This window comes from Bombus impatiens, unplaced genomic scaffold (assembly GCF_000188095.3).
Source record: "Bombus impatiens unplaced genomic scaffold, BIMP_2.2 scf_0508, whole genome shotgun sequence".
NCBI classification, from domain to species: domain Eukaryota; kingdom Metazoa; phylum Arthropoda; class Insecta; order Hymenoptera; family Apidae; genus Bombus; species Bombus impatiens.
The window spans coordinates 41,125-62,117 of record NT_176927.1 but is presented as its reverse complement, the minus strand read 5'-3'; the positions used below and the strand labels follow the sequence as shown (position 1 = coordinate 62,117).

Genomic DNA, 20,993 nt, shown 5'->3' with positions numbered 1-20,993 from the left:
AATCTCGTTTCGTCACCGTTCAAAGAACTTAATGGATACGTATATATGATATTCGTAATACACATACAATGCGATGAATCACCTGACCTTGTTTCTTGAGAATCTTTTGGTGAACGGGAGACCTAGTCGCGGTTATGACGATAGTCTCTCTCTTCGTTACTCTGCAGCATACTTTATATGACACGTCATCGACTTTACGTCGCTCCCCCACCAATTCTCTCTTCTACTGATCCTCTTGTGACATTATAATGTGAAATTGTTTCTTTCAGATACTGTTTAGTGTGCGCGACTGCATGTAACTACATCAAGACGCTTCTTATTTGTCGATAACTATTACATACATTTAATCGATTTGTAAAACCGGTGATAGTGATACGAAAATTGTGTTTAGTGTTCTAGAGAAACAACGCACAGTTATATAGCCTTTTTAATTGTTATAATCTAAAATTAACATTGTCTAAAGGTGAGTAAATAATTCAATTAGATAATGAAATGTCAAAGTGAAGCAGGAAACTTTGTAATATTGATATTGATTTTTAACGTATTTTCTTTCATTAATAATACAGGAACGGTACATCTTTGAATTAGAAAAAATACTTGTCAATTATATCATATACATATAATCCGTATACAACTAATATACTAATAGTAGAATAGTAATATTAAAATACTCTGTTTGTTAAGTGAAATATATTGCATTTTTCTGCTGCATTTGTTTTACTTTTTTTATTTTGTTTTAAATTGTTGTACTTAACAAATTCAACGGGTGCAGTTAATTAGTAATTCTGTATGTGTAATATACAAATACGCGTGAAACAAATTAAATAGGAACAGTTAACACTTTATTTCATAGTCAATTAGTTATTTACAATACATTAATTTTCCTGTCTCTCTTTGTCTTTCTCTTTCTCAAAGTTTCATTCAAACAATATGAAAATAATGTTATTTCTATATTAAATATGATATAAGAAAATTAAATTTAGACAATGCACATTTGTTTAACTTACATAATAAAGCTTGAGATACACAGAATAAAGTAATTGGAATTGTTAAGAATGTATCAATTTTAATAGTCTATATTTTATTTACATATATATATATATAATAAAGCTTATGTCTATTAAAAATTCTTCGTTTTGTACTGTATATATTGGTAAAACACAGCAATTTTAATATACATAGAAATATATTATACGGAAATATATATATATATATAGTCTCTATGTCTTCTATATATTTATTTGTGATGCCTAGCCTTAAATACTCAATCTTTGATTAAATAGTTTAACGTTATATTTTACTAGTAGTATTTCCGTATAATATATTTCTATGTATATTAAAATTGCTGTGTTTTACCAATATATACAGTACAAAACGAAGAATTTTTAATAGACATAAGCTTTATTATATATATATATATGTAAATAAAATATAGACTATTAAAATTGATACATTCTTAACAATTCCAATTACTTTATTCTGTGTATCTATATATAAATACATTATATTTTTGCATAATCTAGATACCTGAATCTCATTCTCAAGCAATTGTATATCTAGATAACAATTGTGATTTCAATATTCATGATGTATATTTTTTAGATTAATATATCTTTCATTAATTGTAGAACAACAGAGGCTACATTACAAGGATTTCTTGATTCTTACAACATTTACACATAGTTTTTCAACGCTTAACATTATATTGTATATAGCACAATTTTCGTATGAATTGCGCATTAAGTCATCGTTAAATCTCATTTCCTATAGTAGACGCATACGTTCTCCGTTTGTTGCTCCCACCATTCCTGCAAAGAATATCCGTGACGAGCGAAGGTTCGTTTCAGTTGGTTACGAGAACCGAACGGAACCGGTACCAGAAGAGCGAATAGAACCCGTAACCGCTTCAAAAGAAGGTAAGAGCCACACCCCAAATACTTGTTTATACATAGACACCGATCAATACAATCTTTGGAATTTCACTACGATAGTTTCTTGGTATTCTTCTTCGCGTATATATCAAACAAGGTTAACTGCAGGTCTTCAAAGATATTTATATCAGCCACTCAAGTCATTATTCACCTTAATTTCGCAATGCCGTATTACTTATGTACTTATGTATATACTTTTCATCAACACACACTTCCTGATAATATGTTTTCTCACATTTTAAAATTATGTACAGTTAGGTGGGAAGATAAATAAGATACGCGAATGGAAAAATAGGACTGTCAAGATAGAAAACTAACTTATTGTGAAACAATATTAAGCATTTCGACTTCATTTCGGATTAATCAAGATTGTTTTTAACTAAGATTATATTACAATAAACCTTAAAATTGTTACCTTTTTTTAAACACTAACGTTGCTACATTTACATTACAAGGCTTTGATGATGTTGTTGTTAGAATTATAATGAAAATGTTATTAATATAGAATGATTTTATGTTTTTAAAGCGATATTTTTAAACGCAACTATGTTTTGTATATTACGTTTGAGCAAATTCCTATTTTTAAGGCATTGAAAGGAAATATGTATGATAATTAAAACGTATTATTATTATGGTATACCTAAAGTTTACCATTTTGTTGTCAATATCGTGTCATTAGTAGATTCATTTATTTCTCATGACATTACACCCTCAAATTCTATACAATATTTTAATATTAATTGCGTCTGCAACTGTATTTTATTTTTAATCGCATCTTATATGTTAAACATTGAACAATTATCAATGAAACAAATGTATAATGTTAATCATTAGGATAGGAGTATGAGTTTGATTAATTAATGCTGAAGTGCTTATGAAATGTTATATAATAAATTTTGTTTTCAGGTAGTAATTTATTTTAATGATAGGTTGATCTTAATTGTGCAAATTTTCCGTGAAATAAGAATTCTAAAATATATCTATAGCATGAATATTATACATATACTATTATTTAATATGATTTTAATATGAATTTGTATTTTTTAGCTGATTCGAATAATGTCGGCCACTCAGTACTATCATGTGCAGGTAATTACTAACTACTTTCTACTTTATGTATACGGCACACGCACAATATGAAAGCCCAAACCTATTTCGTTTTAGAGGAGAAATCTTTTAATGTCGTAAATTAATATTAATATTTCGTAGCTTCGCCTTTTGAAACGATAACAATAATGACATATCATATCAGTTAATTTCAAAATAAAGTTTTGAAGCTCCATTATAGGCATAGTTAAATTTTGTTTGAATGTTTAAACTTGTTTGTGCGATCTTATCTTCCTTCAAATTCTCAATCGAATTTAAGTGCAGAGATGGGTACTTTAGAACATTTATCCACATTTTTTAAAGCCATTATTTAACCACTGTCTCAAGTGTGTTTTATCTAAAATAATAATTAAATAAAATAAAATACTTTGATAAATTTTTACATTAAATTACATTAAATCAGCAATTCTTTGAATAGGGGAGATCTCTCAAACCATAAGATTTTCTTTACCATGTTTCTATTGTTCAAGTTTGTTATTTTGTATATATCACCATTACATAATACTTTCTATTACGTTCAAACAAGTTAAAATAGTTAGAAATCATTAATTACAATTAATTTCACCATTTTAAAAGTGTGTATTTTGTATGATTATTAGGATCTAAATTACATGCTAAATTGAACATTTATGGGGACAACTAAAACATAGTACAATTCAGGTTCTCAGACACGGTAGAATTACAGTAGAGCATTGTTTAACCTGAATACGATTATACATATCATATTTATATTATATCATACATAACTTGTGATCTATTTATAAATAATCGTGCCGAATCCGTTCCGTGTCCAAACAGTGACCGGACGTTTATTCATTAATATTTGTATACTACCAGCCGGGATATACCCGAGACAAACATGCTAGTCAGACATAGAAGTCAAACTTCTCTACTTCGCAAGTATATAACAAACTGCCGTTTCCAACCAAAGACTTAGCTATAGCAGCGATACGTTTGTATGAAGAAGAGGAAGAAGAAACAAAGCAACAAAGAAAGAAAAGGCGATTCACTGTACATCCGTTATGGCAAACGGATAAGAAGATTTATTAAGATAAAATCATATTTATAGCGTGATACATGGACGAGACATGTTCAGATAAGTTTATACAAGCCCATGCGATGGGCTGGCCTCTCCGGTCAGATCGGCAAATAGGAGAAATATAGGAGATTACCAAATGTGAATGCAACACGTCCACGCTGCGGATGATGACTAACACGATACGAATACATATTTAAAAGTATGGTAACCAATTGGGGTCCGGCGCAAGACTGCGACTGAGACACGAAACGGATACAGCACGGTTATAAATGAACTTTTAAAGGTTAGTTCAGACGACGTGATTTCTTGACCAATTCGAAAGCGGCGTTCATACTGTTTCATATCTACACCGAAAATTCAACTCTTACGATTTTGTTCTTCGCGATGTCATGCAAATTTATCTCGTGATCTATCAATTTTATCATTTTGGCATCTGATTCATTTCAATTCAAAATTTGGTCTTCTCCTTCTTCACATGTTAGAAATGCTTGCTGTGATCGTAGTAGCTTCAAGAGCTTTGTATTCCTTATTTCTTTCTTCCTCTATTCTTCATCTGTTTTCTATACTTTCCGACTGATTCAGTTTTACTACCGGGCCATTTCATACATATCTATGAAGCTGAATGTCGAAAGCGACCGAATCGGTAATTTCACACGTATGTGAATCCTACGTAAGTATGTTTTACTACAAATGACAAGTAATTGATTCGGCAAATGAACGATAAGCTATTATAATAATAGCTATTACACACTGCATGCACTGAATATATTAATTCGTAAGTTTGGAAGCTGAACGTGCGGCGGAAATACAGAAACAAGTGAACACTGTTTTCGGCTATTACCGATTCCGCAAAATTATCGAATCGGTCAAAAGACCGCATCGTTTGAACTGGTTGTAATTAATCGGACCCTATCCAGGGTGATCCAGTATTGATGGTACAACCTAGAGGAAGTGATTGCACATGAAAAATAAGACGCATGCACTTGAGTATGCCATGGTTAAATGGATCATAATACAAATCATATGCCGTAGGTTTATGAGTAATAATAAAGCATGTAATTCTTAAGACTTACTTCATTAATGCAAAAATCGTTGAAAATTTTAGCGACCGTGCTGTATACCGGTGTGCTATCCGAATCAAATTTTCGTGCACGTTTTTTAACGTAATCTCCGTTTCTAGTTTTTCGAATGCCAAAATGATCCTCGCTTTTAATTGTGAAGACTCGTTGTCTTCGGAATAAACTTTTGTACTTTAAACTTTAATATGTACGTTTCTACATAAATGGATAAATTATATTTAATATCACATAAATTATACATAAATTATATGTAATATCTATATACACAGAATAATATCGTCTCATTAAGTATAGATGAACCCAATTATTGGTTTTGATTCTGCGACGAATAGAAGACGCAGAATGAATGCGAAATAGCGACGAATTATGAATTTCGGTCAACGTTCCGTGACTTATTCTAGGTTAGGTCCCGATTAGTTAGTAGGTCTTGATTTGTCCGCGTTGCCTCGCTCTCAACGAAGCTGGTTAATCGACGACACAATGACAGAACGTAATAAAAATACTTGTTTTATTATTTGAAGGTTAATCAATTCGGATTGCAAAAGACATGATGACAAAATCTTACTAATAGTGCATGCGGTACATATCATGTTAAAACTATTATATTATAAAATAAAGTCGTATTTCTCCTGTAAAACAAAGGGGCTAAAAAATGTTTATTTGTCGTGCTTTCTGTTTATTTGTAATATTCATATGTAAAATACTCGTTAAACATTTTTTAGATATTTATTATTACATATTGCTTTGAAATAAATAGTGAAAAGTTTTATATATCTATGTAATATGTATTTCGCATTTTATTTTATTCGTTTAGTGCACACCAACTGTCTATTCTGCTGATCCCTTCGACCCAGAAGAAGATGCAGCTCTTCTACGAACTGCCATGAAGGGTTTCGGCACTGATGAACAGGCCATAATCGATGTTCTTGCTCATCGTGGAATTGTACAACGACTTGAAATAGCTGACAAATTTAAAACCATGTATGGAAAGGATCTGATTTCTGAGTTGAAATCAGAACTTGGTGGTAATTTTGAAAAGGCAATTATAGCATTGATGACACCGTTACCGGAATATTTCGCTAAAGAACTTCATAATGCGATGTCTGGAATTGGCACGGACGAAGGTGCTCTAATCGAGGTGCTGGCATCTCTTAGCAACTATGGCATCAAAACCATATCTGCTGTTTATAAAGAAGGTAAGCCTGTTTTTGTTCGAATGATTTTTTAAATAAATACAAATATTTAGTAGAAATATGGACAACATTGTTGCAAATAATTCAATAGCTACTAAAATGAAATACTATAATCTTCTTTTTAAGGAAGATCCATCATTCATTCTCTTAAAAAAAAAAAAAAAATTCATGCTCACACTATAACATATTTGACCTAAACAAAGAAAGAAAAATGTTAGAAAGTGGCCATTTTTAACATCACCTGGAATTGAAAAATTCATGTAGGACTTTTAAGAGTTTCTCCCGAGGAACAAAAAGTATCCTTATCATTTTTCTGAAAAAGCAAAAAGTTATTAGAAATGAATCTAAACATTTGATAGCGATCGAACTCACCTATTCCTTATATTTAGTCTTCTTTTTTCTCGGATGTTAAACCATTTCCAAAATAATTAATGAAAAAATCAGCTGACAAGTCGGAAATTAGTTAAAATTTGGAATCCAGCAAAACTAAAGTACCAGAAAATCATTGCTACATGAATACAACAACCAATAACGCGTTCGCTCTTTCCCGTTTTGCATTCGGAGACGAACATGTGTACCAATCAATAACTTAATGATATTCCAAGTAATTATCGGAATATAAGTAGCGTAAAGAGATATTATTGTTATAGTTTCAGTAATCAGAACAGTTACAATTCTTTTAAGTCGCAGCTGTGAACTCTGTCATTATAAGATCAATATATCTTCTTACAGTCGGAGAAATGTTTATGCCAAGCATCTCATGTTACAGTTAGACTTGAATTCACAACAAGAAATACGTTCTGTTGCATTGGTTATAAAAAGTATGAAATTTATATGGAATTAAATAATGGCATTTTGCTGAAAAATTATATTCTTGATATTTCATTAGTTTAAAATATTTTGTGTACATATTGATAGACAAAAGTAAAGTTGGATTGGAAGCTATTCTTGTACGCACATGTGAATGAAAAGTTGGCGTTCGCGTTGTTGGTTGTCCAATTGATTTACCTGCTAATTTCCTTACTAACTACTGAGAAGACGGTTCAGTATCCGAAGAAGGAGATGAAATATAACTCTTAGATGAGTTCGATCATTAGCATATTCCCATGTTTGGATTCATTTTCCACATTATTTTTTTTCAGAAAAATGATAAGGATGCTTTTTGTTCCCTGGCAGACACTCTTAAATATTCTACATAAATCTTTCAACTCCAGACGATGCCAAAAAATGGCCACTTTCTAACATCCTCTAGTTTCTTCTTCCTTGATATGTTTCTCATGCTATTAAGTATATCTTTTACATAAGATATATTTTAACACAATGCATGTTTTAAATATTAATTGGAATGAATAGTATTAGCAATTTGTCCGGATGATTTAAAGTCATTAAAAGAAAATACGATTGGGTACATTTTTCATTTGAAACGTTTTTAAAACAGAATGTCTTTATTATTCTACAATCTTCTGTGTGCTTAAAAATGTTTGAGTTACTGCAAGCATTGTTCATTTTAATAAGAGTGTGAACATTCTCATACTTGATTACGTCAACTTGACTTGACTTAATTGACAATGTGTAAATTTGATAAAAACTCAACCTCAGGACTTCATTACTGTACTATGTGTTTCTCTATCAGGAAAATCAAATTATAATTTTATCTTATGGTCACAATATATCGTATTTTTTAAATATACAGGCTGAATCAAAACATGTGGGAAGTACGGCATTATTATACGACAGTTCATATAAACATATACCCGATATGACCTTGCTTTCGAATTGCAGCTTATTTTATGATGCTAAACATTAGATAGATCAACGAGTTCCTGGCAAATAGATAAATCATCCTGTCCTTGTTTGTTGGTTAGCCTACTCTCCAGACTTGGATTGGGAGCATTTAAAATCTCTAATTTATAAAGCATTAGTTGACGACGTTGAAACTCCGTCACAAATCCTTGTAAGCTGTTTGAACAATCTATATTGTGAAGGCAGGTAAGCAACTGTTACAACACAAAGTAAGCTGTAACTCGAAAATAACGTCATATCGGATGTACGTCTATAGGAACTTTCCTTCTTACTTTAATGTTCAGAATCAGCCGTTGCCGTACTTCCCTCTATATTATTTTTCTATCGAATAAAGGATTTTCAAAAGATTTAACGCATTTATGTAACAGTTAGGTATATGATGAGCTTCTATTTCAGTATGTATTTCTGGATCTGCTTCAATAAATCGGCAATCTCTTTTTAATTTTTAACGAGTTATAATATACTTACAGTTATAATATACTTAACTTTGTTACATATATTCATGCAGTGGTTCATGAAAGTATTTGTGCATTTACCATAAAAATCTTTTATGTATATATTGTACATATTATATAAAACATTTTGGAATTTCATTAACGTTATAATGAGAAGCGACTGTTATAATTACATTGACAAAATTTCTTTCTAATTTGAAAATATATGTAGAAAATATTTAATACAAACCTGTACGTATTAAAAAATATATAGTTGAATAATGACTTTAAGCACATGATAAGTGTTAAAAATGAACCGATTGATTACTTCTACGTACATTTTCAAAATCGTTTAAAATTCTACTAATAAAATCATTTCAGACGGGTCTCGTTACAGTTTCGTAATATGTTCACAAAAAATGACGATAAGTGTAAGAATACTTTCATAAACCACTGCATCTTTTAACTGTCACGAAATCACATGTTTTGTATGAAGGTATAAGATTCTAAAACATTTTGCGTTGCATGTTTTTTATTTGAAAACAATTACTTGTTTAAAATTGGCATGTTACAATTTTTGATAGTAGTAGTACACTGATATAATTTCTTTCTTATTAAAGCCTTTGTAAATTCATTTAATTCTTAATTATAATATGTATTCTTTAACGTAATGTTTTCTTTTTCATAAACGTCTTTGTAAAAAATGTAACATATCTTAATGCTACATCGTGATATAAATTTTATATATATTTGCAGTGTATGGAACGGATTTAGAGGAAGATTTGAAAAGCGATACTTCTGGCTATTTTAAGAGGCTGTTAGTTTCACTTTCATGCGTAAGTAAATTTTGTAATATAATAATTACATTTATATGATTTTTAAAACTTACCAAGGCTACTCTTTTATTATCTTTATATTCGTTTAAATTGTAAATTTATCTGAATTATGATATTATCGAAGATCAACATTTGGGACTGTTATTTTAAAAGAAAACGATATATTAAAACATTTTGTAATACTACAAAACATTTCCAAAAGCACAGCATTAGTCAGTCATATTTATGTTTCTAGGGTAATTGATGCATATGATGTATTATACAATAATTGATAACATACTTAAACTGATAACAGAATGATAAATAAGAAACATGAAACGAAATTTTTCTTCCGAATCTCCGTTCTCGAAAAAAGTAAACTTCTTTTTTCACTTGATAACAAATACATTGAATGGATCTTAACTCGTGATAAATGATAATTATTGGATTTTTAACGACAACTTTTACGTTTTTTACATTGAACGGTTTCGTAACAACTTAACACGTTGATCAGCATAATGGATTACAACCAGATATCTATCGTACCAGATACAGAAAATGCCCTAATATGAAGGTTTTTCTGAGATTTCAGGATTATCTCGATTTTCTTTGATTGCTTGTCCTACTTTTCTATTCTAGCGATATAGGTGGTGTTTAGATGATTTCATTAATAGAAACTCATCGAACAATAAATAAAAGAAGTTGAATGTGGAGAACGAGGTAGTCAGGAAACTGATTCTCATCGATTCCGGAAGATTTTTTTAACTTTAGCTTGAACAACTTTACATGCATGCGCCGAGTACTTTTCTACTTCTTACTACGTACAACTATGTCCAACAACTAATATAGGAAAAGTATTACAAGATATGAAATAAGGACTTTGTGTGGCATGTGCTACTATGAATCCGGAAGTGATAACTAGTGCACGGGTTTTGGCAGTTCGATGATTTCAAAGTTATATTAATGCAAACGGGCGCTACTTTGAACGTTTTTTATTTATTGTCTGATGACCTTCTATTAGGGGTTGCTGAAATCAGCTAAACACTCTCTATTCTGCCCGAATAAAGAAGTACGGCAAGCAATTTAAAAAAATGCAGGTGATCTTGACATCTCCGAAAAATCTCCGTCTACGCAAAAATTATTACTGCTATATCATGGTTCCTCCCGTATTGTACAACTTGTAAACAAAGTTTCACCATATCTCTAAAAAGGACGAAAATATTGATCACAGTTATCGTCTCGCTTCTTATATGACGCTGGTGACGACCGTGTTAATGACATAAGAGGGTTTTTATTTTACTGTACTTTTGTGGTGTATATTTCACTATTACAATCTGAATTCTGGATTCTATCGTGTTTGGGTTATGACGTGAAATATATAGATGCTGCTACGTTGACCGGATAGGGGAAAAATAAAATGTAAACATTGCAAATCGATGCACAAGGATAGGCGTTTCAATACTGAATGAAATTTGAAAACGGTGAAACTGATGTTTGGAACACGTGTTCAAAGTAATGGAATTATAATGAAAATGAATTGAAGATTTACTAATTTACTCGAGTTACTTGTTAAATTTTGTTGTCATAATTTGTACCTTCCACTTTTATCCATTTGTATTGTATATTGACAAATTCATGTTTTAAGTTCACGATTTAAGTTCATACAAGTGCAAAGACGGAAAGCGCTCTATCGAAAAAACGAAAACTTGTGGCTTCAGAGTAATAGCACGACGTCAAACAAATATCAATCTATCTTTCTATATTTAACGCGTGATGAAAATAGAAATTGATAGCTCACACGCTATTGTCAACGTATTTTAAAAGGATTGAAAGTAAATGACTAAGAGCCATTCTATTCTCATTAGATTCTTACTTACATAGTGTTAAAAAATTATACGTTATGGTTTTGACAAATGATTCTCATTCTACGCTTGCGGATCGATGTAGATCTTTTAAAAAGAGATGCCGCAAAATTGACAACCTTAAATTTCACCGTACTTGTTACGAGACAGAAAAATCTCGAAGAAATCACGAGTCACAGATGAACTGTATTTTCGGAAAATAGCATTAGAGTTCCATTATCTCTTACTTTGACGTTAATTACAAACAGACGCTGTTTACATTTCGCAGTCAGATAGAAAGTAAATAGTGTCATATTAATGAGGAAACAGAAAGATGAGGAATTATTCCTTAGCACATAAGATAAATGTTCCTGTTCCAAATATTATAGAACGAAGCATCTATTTTCAAAGTCTCAAGACTCGATGTCATTGATTTCTTTGCAAATCAATACGTAAAGCAGATACGAAGGAGATTTATTATTTTTATTTTATTGCAAAAGTACTTTTTACTGAAATATCCCTTCAACATAATATTTCTCTCTTCCAAGTTATTTGTGTTATATCGCTATTAAAATATCTGCTGAACTAACAGTTTTTAATATGGACTATTATTAAATATTCAGATGGAACAATGAATTGTTCGATTAACACAATAAGAATTTTGATACCATCCAAAGGAAAACGTAGTTGATTTTCACCTGGTCTCTGCCTGTACACCTGCAAGAAAATAATATCAAACCGTATCATTCTCTGCAATACCATTCGATTCTCGTTTGAAATATTTTATCGTACCGTAAGTAATTCTGCAATAGTTTGAAGTCATAGAGTTAGGTCTTTGTTTTATCGAGAGTGGATTATCTCATGTGCTAAGGAATAATTTTTAGTTTCCTCGTTAATATAACAGTGTTTAATTCTTATCTGACTGCAAAATTTAAACGTATTATAAGTAACACCAATGGAACTTTAACGTCATTCTTTAAAAGAACAGTTCATTTGCGGCCCATAGTTCCTTCGAGACTTTTGTTCCTGTGACGAATATTATACGATTCAATATAAAACATTTAATTTTGAGATTCAATGTCAAAGTCATTTGAAAACGATGAGTCAGTCATGTGTCTAATGGATATGTTTGGATAATAATTTATCGGATATCTTTATAAAAAATTGGTGATAAATGTCGAGTTCGATTAGCATAGTGTAGACATAACGTGTGATCTACGAAACGAGAAGTAATTGATTTGAGTCGCATAAGAAAAAGCGTAGTTGATGCGTTTTATAGGAGTAAGTAACGTAACAATCAATAAAAAAAGTACAATAGATCAGATTTTTTAGTGAGACCTTCGGATTTCTTATGTATGTTTTAAATATAAAAGTTCTGCGAATTAATGTATATGTTCTCTCGTTGGACTCGGAAGTTCAAGATGTAACAGCTCTAGAAACGGTGTTTTAAAGGAACATTCAAATAAATTCAAACATTTTTGTTTACTAAATATTCACTTTAGTCACACGTACGAGATGACTAACGAGAGATTAAAAACAACTTTTAACTTTATTATACTTCGTGGTGCAACTCGATTAAAACGAGGCACACAGCAAGTCACTTTCAATATTGCATCCTTATTTTGTATTCTAGTTACTCATTAATACACACATTTAATGTCGTGTACATGATCGAGACGTATTCAGTGGTCTAATGATCACATAAAAGCGGCACTGTCTTTTCATAATTTATCTTTGCTACTATTTTAAACCGCTGTTACGTTCTCTCAGAACGTTTCGAAAATTCCAAGAAGAGGCGATACACGTACATTATCTCGCACAGTATTTTAATATTTAAACGCGATAATTTGTGAACTAATTATTCGCATAAGATATTTTATGTACAGTGCACATCACAATCTACAAAATTAACAAACGCACAAATATAGAAGTACTATTCTTATTATTATTCTTATTGAGAATAAAAATATATTTAGTAAAATATGTATAAATTATTTTATAGGCCAATAGAGATGAAAATCCTGAAGTTGACGAACAAGCTGCAATGCAGGATGCCGAAAGATTACTTGCAGCTGGTGAGGAACAATGGGGAACAGACGAAAGTACTTTTAATGCTATTCTCATTACGAAAAGTTTCCCTCAACTACGAAAAATTTTTGAGGAATATGAACGCCTTGCTGGTCACAGCTTAGAAGAAGCTATTAAGACAGAATTTTCCGGATCAGTCGAAGACGGCTATCTTGCAGTTGGTAAGAAATACATATTACCTTTCATAAAGAAGTAAAATCGCACAATTTTTATTTGGTATAATACAAGAAAATGTCATTAACTTTTTTTATCAGTAAGTAGCATGCAATTAGTTTTATGTACTTTATCCACTCCTGGTGCAAATGTTATGCATATTATTTATGCTTACATTTTTTATATTTTCAGGAATACTCTAAAACATGTAGCTTGTCATCTAATTGTAGTCTGTCCAACAAAACGAGGCAGAGGTAGACAGAAAGAAAACGTGATTGCTGCAGCTACAGCTACACCCATTGGCCGCCGATAAGTGATACTCGATTGGCAGTCATTAGCTGTAACCACAGTAATTACGTTCTGTTTATGCCGACCTCTTCGCCTCATTGGACAAGCTTTAGATAACTATACATATATATCTAATCTAATATATACCATATTATCTAATATATACCATATAATATAATTATATATATAATTACATATGCACATATATGTAATTAGATTGTGAAGAGTTTATCATGTAGAGTCTGGGAAAAATCAAGGGAAACATATCTTGTTGTTTTCTAAATAAGTATCAATACTCCGGTACCTCATTTATGCAAATGCACATATATACTTATACACAGAATAAATAAGCAGGACTTCTACTATTACATCACTAAAGATCTGGATAATTATGGATGTTTCATTCACCTCACCGATTTCGATGATTTTTTAATATGTGTTAATATAAGAACAACTTTTCCCTGTACATATAACCGCTACTCAGCCTTCATTTTCAAGATATTCGCAAAAATCTGCCGGTACCACTACAGCGAATTCTGTCTATAACTATTCGTCTATGACAGTGTATTGGTACCAGCCGCCTCACAGAGTGATATACTGACGCATAAAATAAAATTGTAGGCAAAATTCACTGTAGTGGTATCGACAGTCTTTCGGGAATATCTCGAAAACTAAGGCCGATTGGTGGTTATATGTATAGGAAAAAGTTGTTCAAAATGTTGATTTTTACGATACAACACCGACCTTGCCGGAGCCGGTTTCAAAATCTACTTTAAAATTGTACATTCATTGTTATTTCTTCTGTTTGTCTAACTTTATGTAAATTCTTATATTGACCCTTTGCACCCGGAGCTGTCTCGAACGTTACTTACCAGCAATTCGGCGCCACTTTGTTGCGAAAACGTGGACCCAGGAATCGTCAAAATAATGTAAATAGTATAGCTTTGGAGCCAAGTAATGTATTGTAATTTTTGATTCATGTGAATTCATAGACATTGAGGATCATATTTTTTGCCAAAAAGTCAAAATTTTATTTCTTATAATTTTCTGCAGTATGATAAATTTTGAAACAATTCCCAATATGCATTGCAGGCTAGTTTATACACGTTTAAGTTGTTTTACGCCTTTCGCCTGCTGTTTTCCTATCAGAACAAACGATACAGTCCCATTTTCTTTCTTCCACATTGGGAATATGTTAGTTTGTTGTCTAGTCTATTGTCCGACGAAGATGTGGATGGACGTGTTCTAGATTTCCGAAAGTCATCTCTCAACCGATTTATATGACTTTTGATAAACTTGTAACGTGTCATTGGTTCTTTATTTTTTCTTCCTTCTGAGGTAAATTACGAAATTACAAAATGATATTTGCCACAAGAATATTATTTTTCTGATTTTCCGACTTATTGGTGCAAGAACCTATCTGTAACGCTCGACGCAAGACCAACTGAGATCAACTTTGAAAATCTTTCTCTCTAATTTTAGGCTTGTTTATTTACATCCTCAAATTTCACCATACAGTGCGAGATATACTTTTATACCAATCTTTTTCTACAAGTCGTCCTTATCGCTATTTTCAAGTGGAGCAGAGAAGCGCTGGGATCGTTGTGAACTCACTTTCTCACTTTCACGTTCTCACTTTCTCTTCTGATGTAAAATCTACTGATATTTTTTCTATATCTTGGAAATTGTTCCATATTTTGATGTGCTTTCTTGTTCCACTTTAATAGAAAACTTTGGGGAAACATGCATTTCTCAAAAAGTTGCGGTGGAATAAGTTCAGGTGGGACACCCGAGTACAAAAGGTTAATAAAAATTGAGAAATTAATTAATCAGATAGTATAAGAATTTACATAAAGTTAGATGAACAAAAGAAATAACGATGAATGTACAATTTTAAATTAAATTTTGAAACCGGGCCTGGTAAGTTGGCGTTAAACCGACCTCTTAACTTTCGAGTTGTCAAAAATTCTTCTTGTAAACATCGCTTTTATGCTAAATCCATACTATATAGATTATTTTAAAAACTTCGGCCATATCGAACGTGGTAGGAGAAATAAAGTCAGCCTCCCATAATAATTGCGTATAATCCAATATAGGATCCTTTACCAAAGATTAATTCTCGTGTGATTTGTTTGTGTGTGAATGCTGAAATTAAAATTGTCCGATTGAATATCAGAATTAGGTTATATAAGGTGTTCGAAGTTCAAACAGTTAAACTTGATCAGTATGTTTTATGAACAGAAATAAGAAAAAGATGTTATATAAACGTAGGCCCGCAAACGCTTTATAATCATGCTTTATTACATTGAAAAAAACATTGCTTTATGTTTTTATTTCAAAGTGCAGTCTCCCGTTTCGAGTACAAGCATCATACGAAGTTTGAGTTTATCACTCTCCGATTATTACGTTTATCTTGTTTTAGTTCAGTGAATGACTATTAATCCTTTCTACCAATTCTTGTCGTAAATTGTCTCTCGCACGACTCTCCACACAATCTCTTTCGTTGTTGCCCATAGATAAGAGTCTAATGATGCAGGACCAGGTGATCTTGCGGGTCAAACAATGTGTTCTCCCCGACTAATCAATCTTTTATGATAACGTTCGCCTATTCTCTTTAGGTTCCATATTTTTCTTATAGCTCTTTTTATAAAGCGTTTGTGAATCTTTGTTAGTATGTATAATGTTTTTTCTCTTATTATTTTTTCTGCATTCTATTAGAATGTAAAAAGTATGTAGAACATACTGGTGAAATTTAATTTTGAATGGTTTGGTTTGTTTAACAGAAATAGTATTAATTATTGCTTCAAAGAGAAGAGACCTGGAAGAGAATAAATCAATGAATGAGTGTATATACATGTGAATGTTTGGATTCATTATTAGTATCATACTATATAATAATGATATATAATGTAGTATCGTGGACGAAAGGCCTAAGAGATATCGGGCGAACCATAAACAATGTCGCGAGAGCCGAGGTGCCGTCGGGTCCATCAATGTGTCATCGGTCTTTTCAAGTGCATATTTTCGTAGAAAAGACCTGCGTGACCCTAGCTACGAGCGTCTGCAGAACACGTGTGCGGTGGGCCGAGTAAAAGACAATAGAATGCTACAACGGCCAGAGAGGGCGAGTCGAGAAGCAGCGTGCGAGTCGAGAAGGAGAGTTTGCGAGTGGCGTTGCCGAGAGAGTGTTGATTGCATTTTGTGAAAGTCGAGTCGTTATCTAATCATTTAGTTGTGCTGTTTTCTGTACGTTTGGCGTGAATAGTTCAGGTTGAACAACAATCGTCTTTTTCTGTCCAATTAACATCTGTATCATCCATTCCTTTGTAAACATATTATATCACGATATTACAATAATAATAAATGAATGATAGAAGTAGTGAAGAGAGGAGTCGTTAGAAAGAAACGAAGTATCTAGACAGATAGGATTTTTGAAAGGAGTTCAAACTAAAATCACATTAAGAGAATTCTCGGAATAAATTGGCAGTAACACCTAGTCTCTGCTTTAGGCGTGTCACTAGAGTTGCTACAAAGTTGTTAAAATAGCGAATGAGAAATTCTTCTTCTTTCCTTCTAAATTCGTATTAATTGAACAAGTCCTTTGTTCTATTCATCTTGTTGGATGAATCCAATATTTCCTACTTGCTTTCATTTTTTTACTAGCTCTTTTCTGTATAAACCAAGTGGGTAATCTTTTACTTCAGCATTTGCTCGCGACAGCCTTTGCTAACAAATGTGTGTTGTTTTGCAGACTAGAAGTTGTTACCAACCGAAAAACAAATAAATGATATCTATTTACGACATTAGTCAGATACTGTATCGTATTAGCATCGAGTATCTTATTGTTAGACGCATATCGCTATGTGAAAAAGCTCTTGAGCTGAGATTATGTTAATTGAGTCGCGCTGGATCATGCGATTATATTCTAGTGACTTGATCGGAAATCGGCCGATAATCTACATTATTCCAGTCTTTTTTCGACGATGAAAGATCTGAGACTGTAGTGATAATGAATTTTCTCAAAACAATATATGTATACTTCAGCCAGCACATTGAAATGCTAGATTGAAAAAGTAGATCTACGACTCAGTCGTTTCAGTGGATTACTTGTCGCGATGACAACACTGTCTAGATTAGGGTTAGGTTGGGATTAGGTTCCAGTTACAATGCAGTGTTAGGCCGAATAACTACATTCGCATGATATCGAATCAGTGTAAACCCAGCTTTAAAGAGACTGTTCCGATCGTCCTTTGTTATACGCTATAATACGCGACATCCAATGCGGATATTTACTTTTAAAACCTCCTAAATATGTCCCATAGATTCCGACAATCTTCTTCAAATCTGAACTAATCTTCACAGCATATTCATTGTACCAAAGTTTTGTAGTTTCGTTGCGATCACATAATTCCAAGTACAATTCTTTGTAATAATTTTTTCATTGCCTTTCGTGAAAATTCATTTTGTGCTTATTACGAAAATGCAATGCAAAATACAGACTAACAAATTAATTTTGAATTTGTTTCTTTTAGTCAGGTGTGCACGAGATAAAACTGCATATTTTGCGGAGAGATTATACAAAGCAATGCGTGGATTAGGTACAGATGACTCGACATTGATACGCATAATCGTAGCTCGATCGGAAATCGATTTAGGAGATATTAAGGATACTTATCAAAAAATGTATGGGCAATCGCTTGCAGGTGATATCGATGTAAGTCAGAGATACTTCATATTTTTATCTAAATACTTGGTGTTTTTATAAGAATGTTTCTGTAATATTTACCTTTTCTTTTTTTTTTAACAATAAAACTTGTTTAAAATACATATTACGAAATATATACAATGTCATTTAATGACACGTATATCAAGTATCCCATAAAAATAGATATTTTAAGCTATAGCAACTAAAAGAATCGTATTGATAGAATTATGAAAATTAAGGATTTCTTTGCAGAAACATTTATATTTGGACTCACTCTCATCAAAGTAATAATGCACAAAATACACGCCTTAATTTTACACACACGCGTGTCTTAATTTTTCATAAATCACTTCATTCTTTAACAAGTACCTTGCCTGTACCTTGGCTGCCCATAATTTTCCATAAATTTCAGGATGACTGTTCAGGAGACTACAAGAGACTCTTGCTTGCTCTACTTGGATGAAAACATTTCATGTTCAACAATTCTTTTTATTTTTAAATCTTACTTTAACGCCAGGAATATATCTTCGCAACATTCCGCGAAGCTGTATAGATGTCTTAACTTTAATTTGTAGTAAATTACATCAATAATTAGCAGTGATTACGGTACTACATGGCTGGTTTTTGTTTGACTTTATGATGTCGTATATGAGTTTGCTCGTAAAATTAGTTCGTTCGCATCGAAATACACTATACTAATCTCTGTGAGACCTATCGAGTGAATATAAATAAATATTGTCTGTTATAATTGTTAAAAATTACATACCGAAATTCCTTAATTAATAAAGTAATTCATATGCCAGTTAACTAATTTTACTAATTTCAAACTGCTTTCATAATGTGCATGCGTACGTGTACATTGAATCTGTATATAAATATAATATTATTTTGCACTTATTACATTGCTTTAATCCTTCCTACATTCTGTTTGCATTTACAGAGTGACTGCAGCGAAGAGTTTAAGCGGCTTCTGATCGCACTTTTAAATTAGAGAAAATCATGGAGAGGAATGTGTTTATTAATTTTATTTAAGAAAGAAAAGTATAGGCATCTCTAACATAAATGTTAATAATATGCATCTCACGTAACTGTAATATATGTTTCGTTTGCAATAAATTTGCACGTTCGCAAACGACTTTTTATTTATCATGAACTGTAAAACGAAAACACCAGTATCTTTTTTTTCCAGAGTGATTGTACTGCTGAGTGGAAAAGACTTCTGATTGCGATGTTGAATTAAAAATAGATTTATTCGATAAAAGTCGTTGAAACAATACCCGTATATTACGATACAAAACAACAAACTACATATTAATTGTATAAGATTGAGAAGTAATTTGGAGTTTAAGGAATAAATTACCAATGATATTAAAAAGTTAAGGAATTTAATGCAGCCGAAATTTTCAACGGATATTAATGTTATAGCGCACAGATTGTAAAATAGAATTATTGAATAACATTCAGTAATTATGTTAGATTGGTAATAATGAAATAATAAGAAAAACGGAAAAATGGTAATCGAGCAACTGAAATGTGAGTGATACAAAATAATTTTTATAATGTTCAATGTATCTTATTTATTAAATGTTTTCCCTATTGTATAGAACCAATATTTATTTCTCGATACTCTACAACGGAGTATTCGATGACAATTGTCGGATTTGAGGAGTATAAAAAATAAAACGAAAATAAAGAATAATAGAATTGCGTTTCAATTTCCGTTCATTACTTATCAATATTTAAAATCAATTAAAATACTCATTACCCGGTATGAATAAATGTAAAGGATTTCAAACGACTGATCAGGAACGACAAATCAATTGCTCAACTCTTACAAATTCCCTTAAAGAAGAAGATTATGCAGAAATTATTTACATAGCAAACGACCATCGATTTCAATGACATTGAAATATGTTGTCAAGAGCAACATTCTGAACGATAGTTTCCATTTTAGTACCATGTTTAGTACCATATTTCTTCTTCCACAGTTCGTTTCCCTGTCAATAAATTTTGAATTAGGATCGGAGACCTGTAATCAAATGCTAGTTATACGGAATTGCAGTTAATGGGTTTTGTCCTTCATTTTTATTTTTTGACTTGGAAACATATTCCTTCGTTTTTCTAGCAATTGTTCCCAAACATATAGTGCGTATAATACAAAGATGAACAACATCCCTATAATATATTACAACAGTTGGAATTAAGTATAATTTATTTACATAGTACTCTCTATATTAAAAATGTTTAAAGTTTGACAGAATAATATTCATATGAAAAGTTGATTAATTATCTAATACACAGAACTAGATACGAGAAAGATAATCTACAGGGTGTAGAAAGTATTCGTGTACCAATGAATTTCAAACGTGACTGCGTGAAATTGTTGTTTACTAAATTTTTCTACATTTTTTAGGAACAATGAATATGTACATATTTTGAGAAACCTCTAGAATAGATACAATCCAGAAAATATTAGTTACTTGTACAACTTGTGGAATGAGCAAGAAAAAGCAAAAT

At 31.6% G+C, this 20,993-nt stretch overlaps 1 protein-coding gene and 1 long non-coding RNA gene across 7 annotated transcripts; one reads left to right on the top strand and one right to left on the bottom strand.

The window, feature by feature from the left end:
- Window positions 1-259: 259 nt before the first annotated feature.
- LOC100742033 (annexin B9) lies at window positions 260-20,077 on the top strand. 6 transcript variants are annotated; one of them, XR_001102417.3, is made up of 9 exons: window positions 260-463; window positions 1,771-1,916; window positions 2,979-3,020; window positions 5,971-6,352; window positions 9,343-9,422; window positions 13,245-13,491; window positions 18,304-18,485; window positions 18,889-19,082; window positions 19,666-20,077. XR_001102417.3 is itself a non-coding variant. In XM_003491108.4 (8 exons), the coding sequence occupies exons 3-8, from the start codon at window positions 2,991-2,993 to the stop codon at window positions 19,714-19,716; spliced, it is 972 nt and encodes a 323-aa protein (XP_003491156.1). In that variant the 5' UTR covers window positions 260-463; window positions 1,771-1,916; window positions 2,979-2,990; the 3' UTR covers window positions 19,717-20,077. The 6 variants fall into 6 exon arrangements, 4 of the variants coding, with proteins under 4 accessions (XP_003491156.1, XP_012243451.1, XP_012243449.1 ...); XR_001102416.3 differs by lacking the exon at window positions 19,666-20,077 and adding an exon at window positions 19,417-19,611; XM_003491108.4 differs by lacking the exon at window positions 18,889-19,082.
- LOC117151889 lies at window positions 16,053-17,816 on the bottom strand. Its single transcript, XR_004462047.1, has 2 exons — window positions 17,265-17,816; window positions 16,053-16,589 (listed from the first exon to the last, which is right to left on the bottom strand). It is a non-coding gene; the product is annotated as an uncharacterized LOC117151889 (long non-coding RNA).
- Window positions 20,078-20,993: the final 916 nt, after the last annotated feature.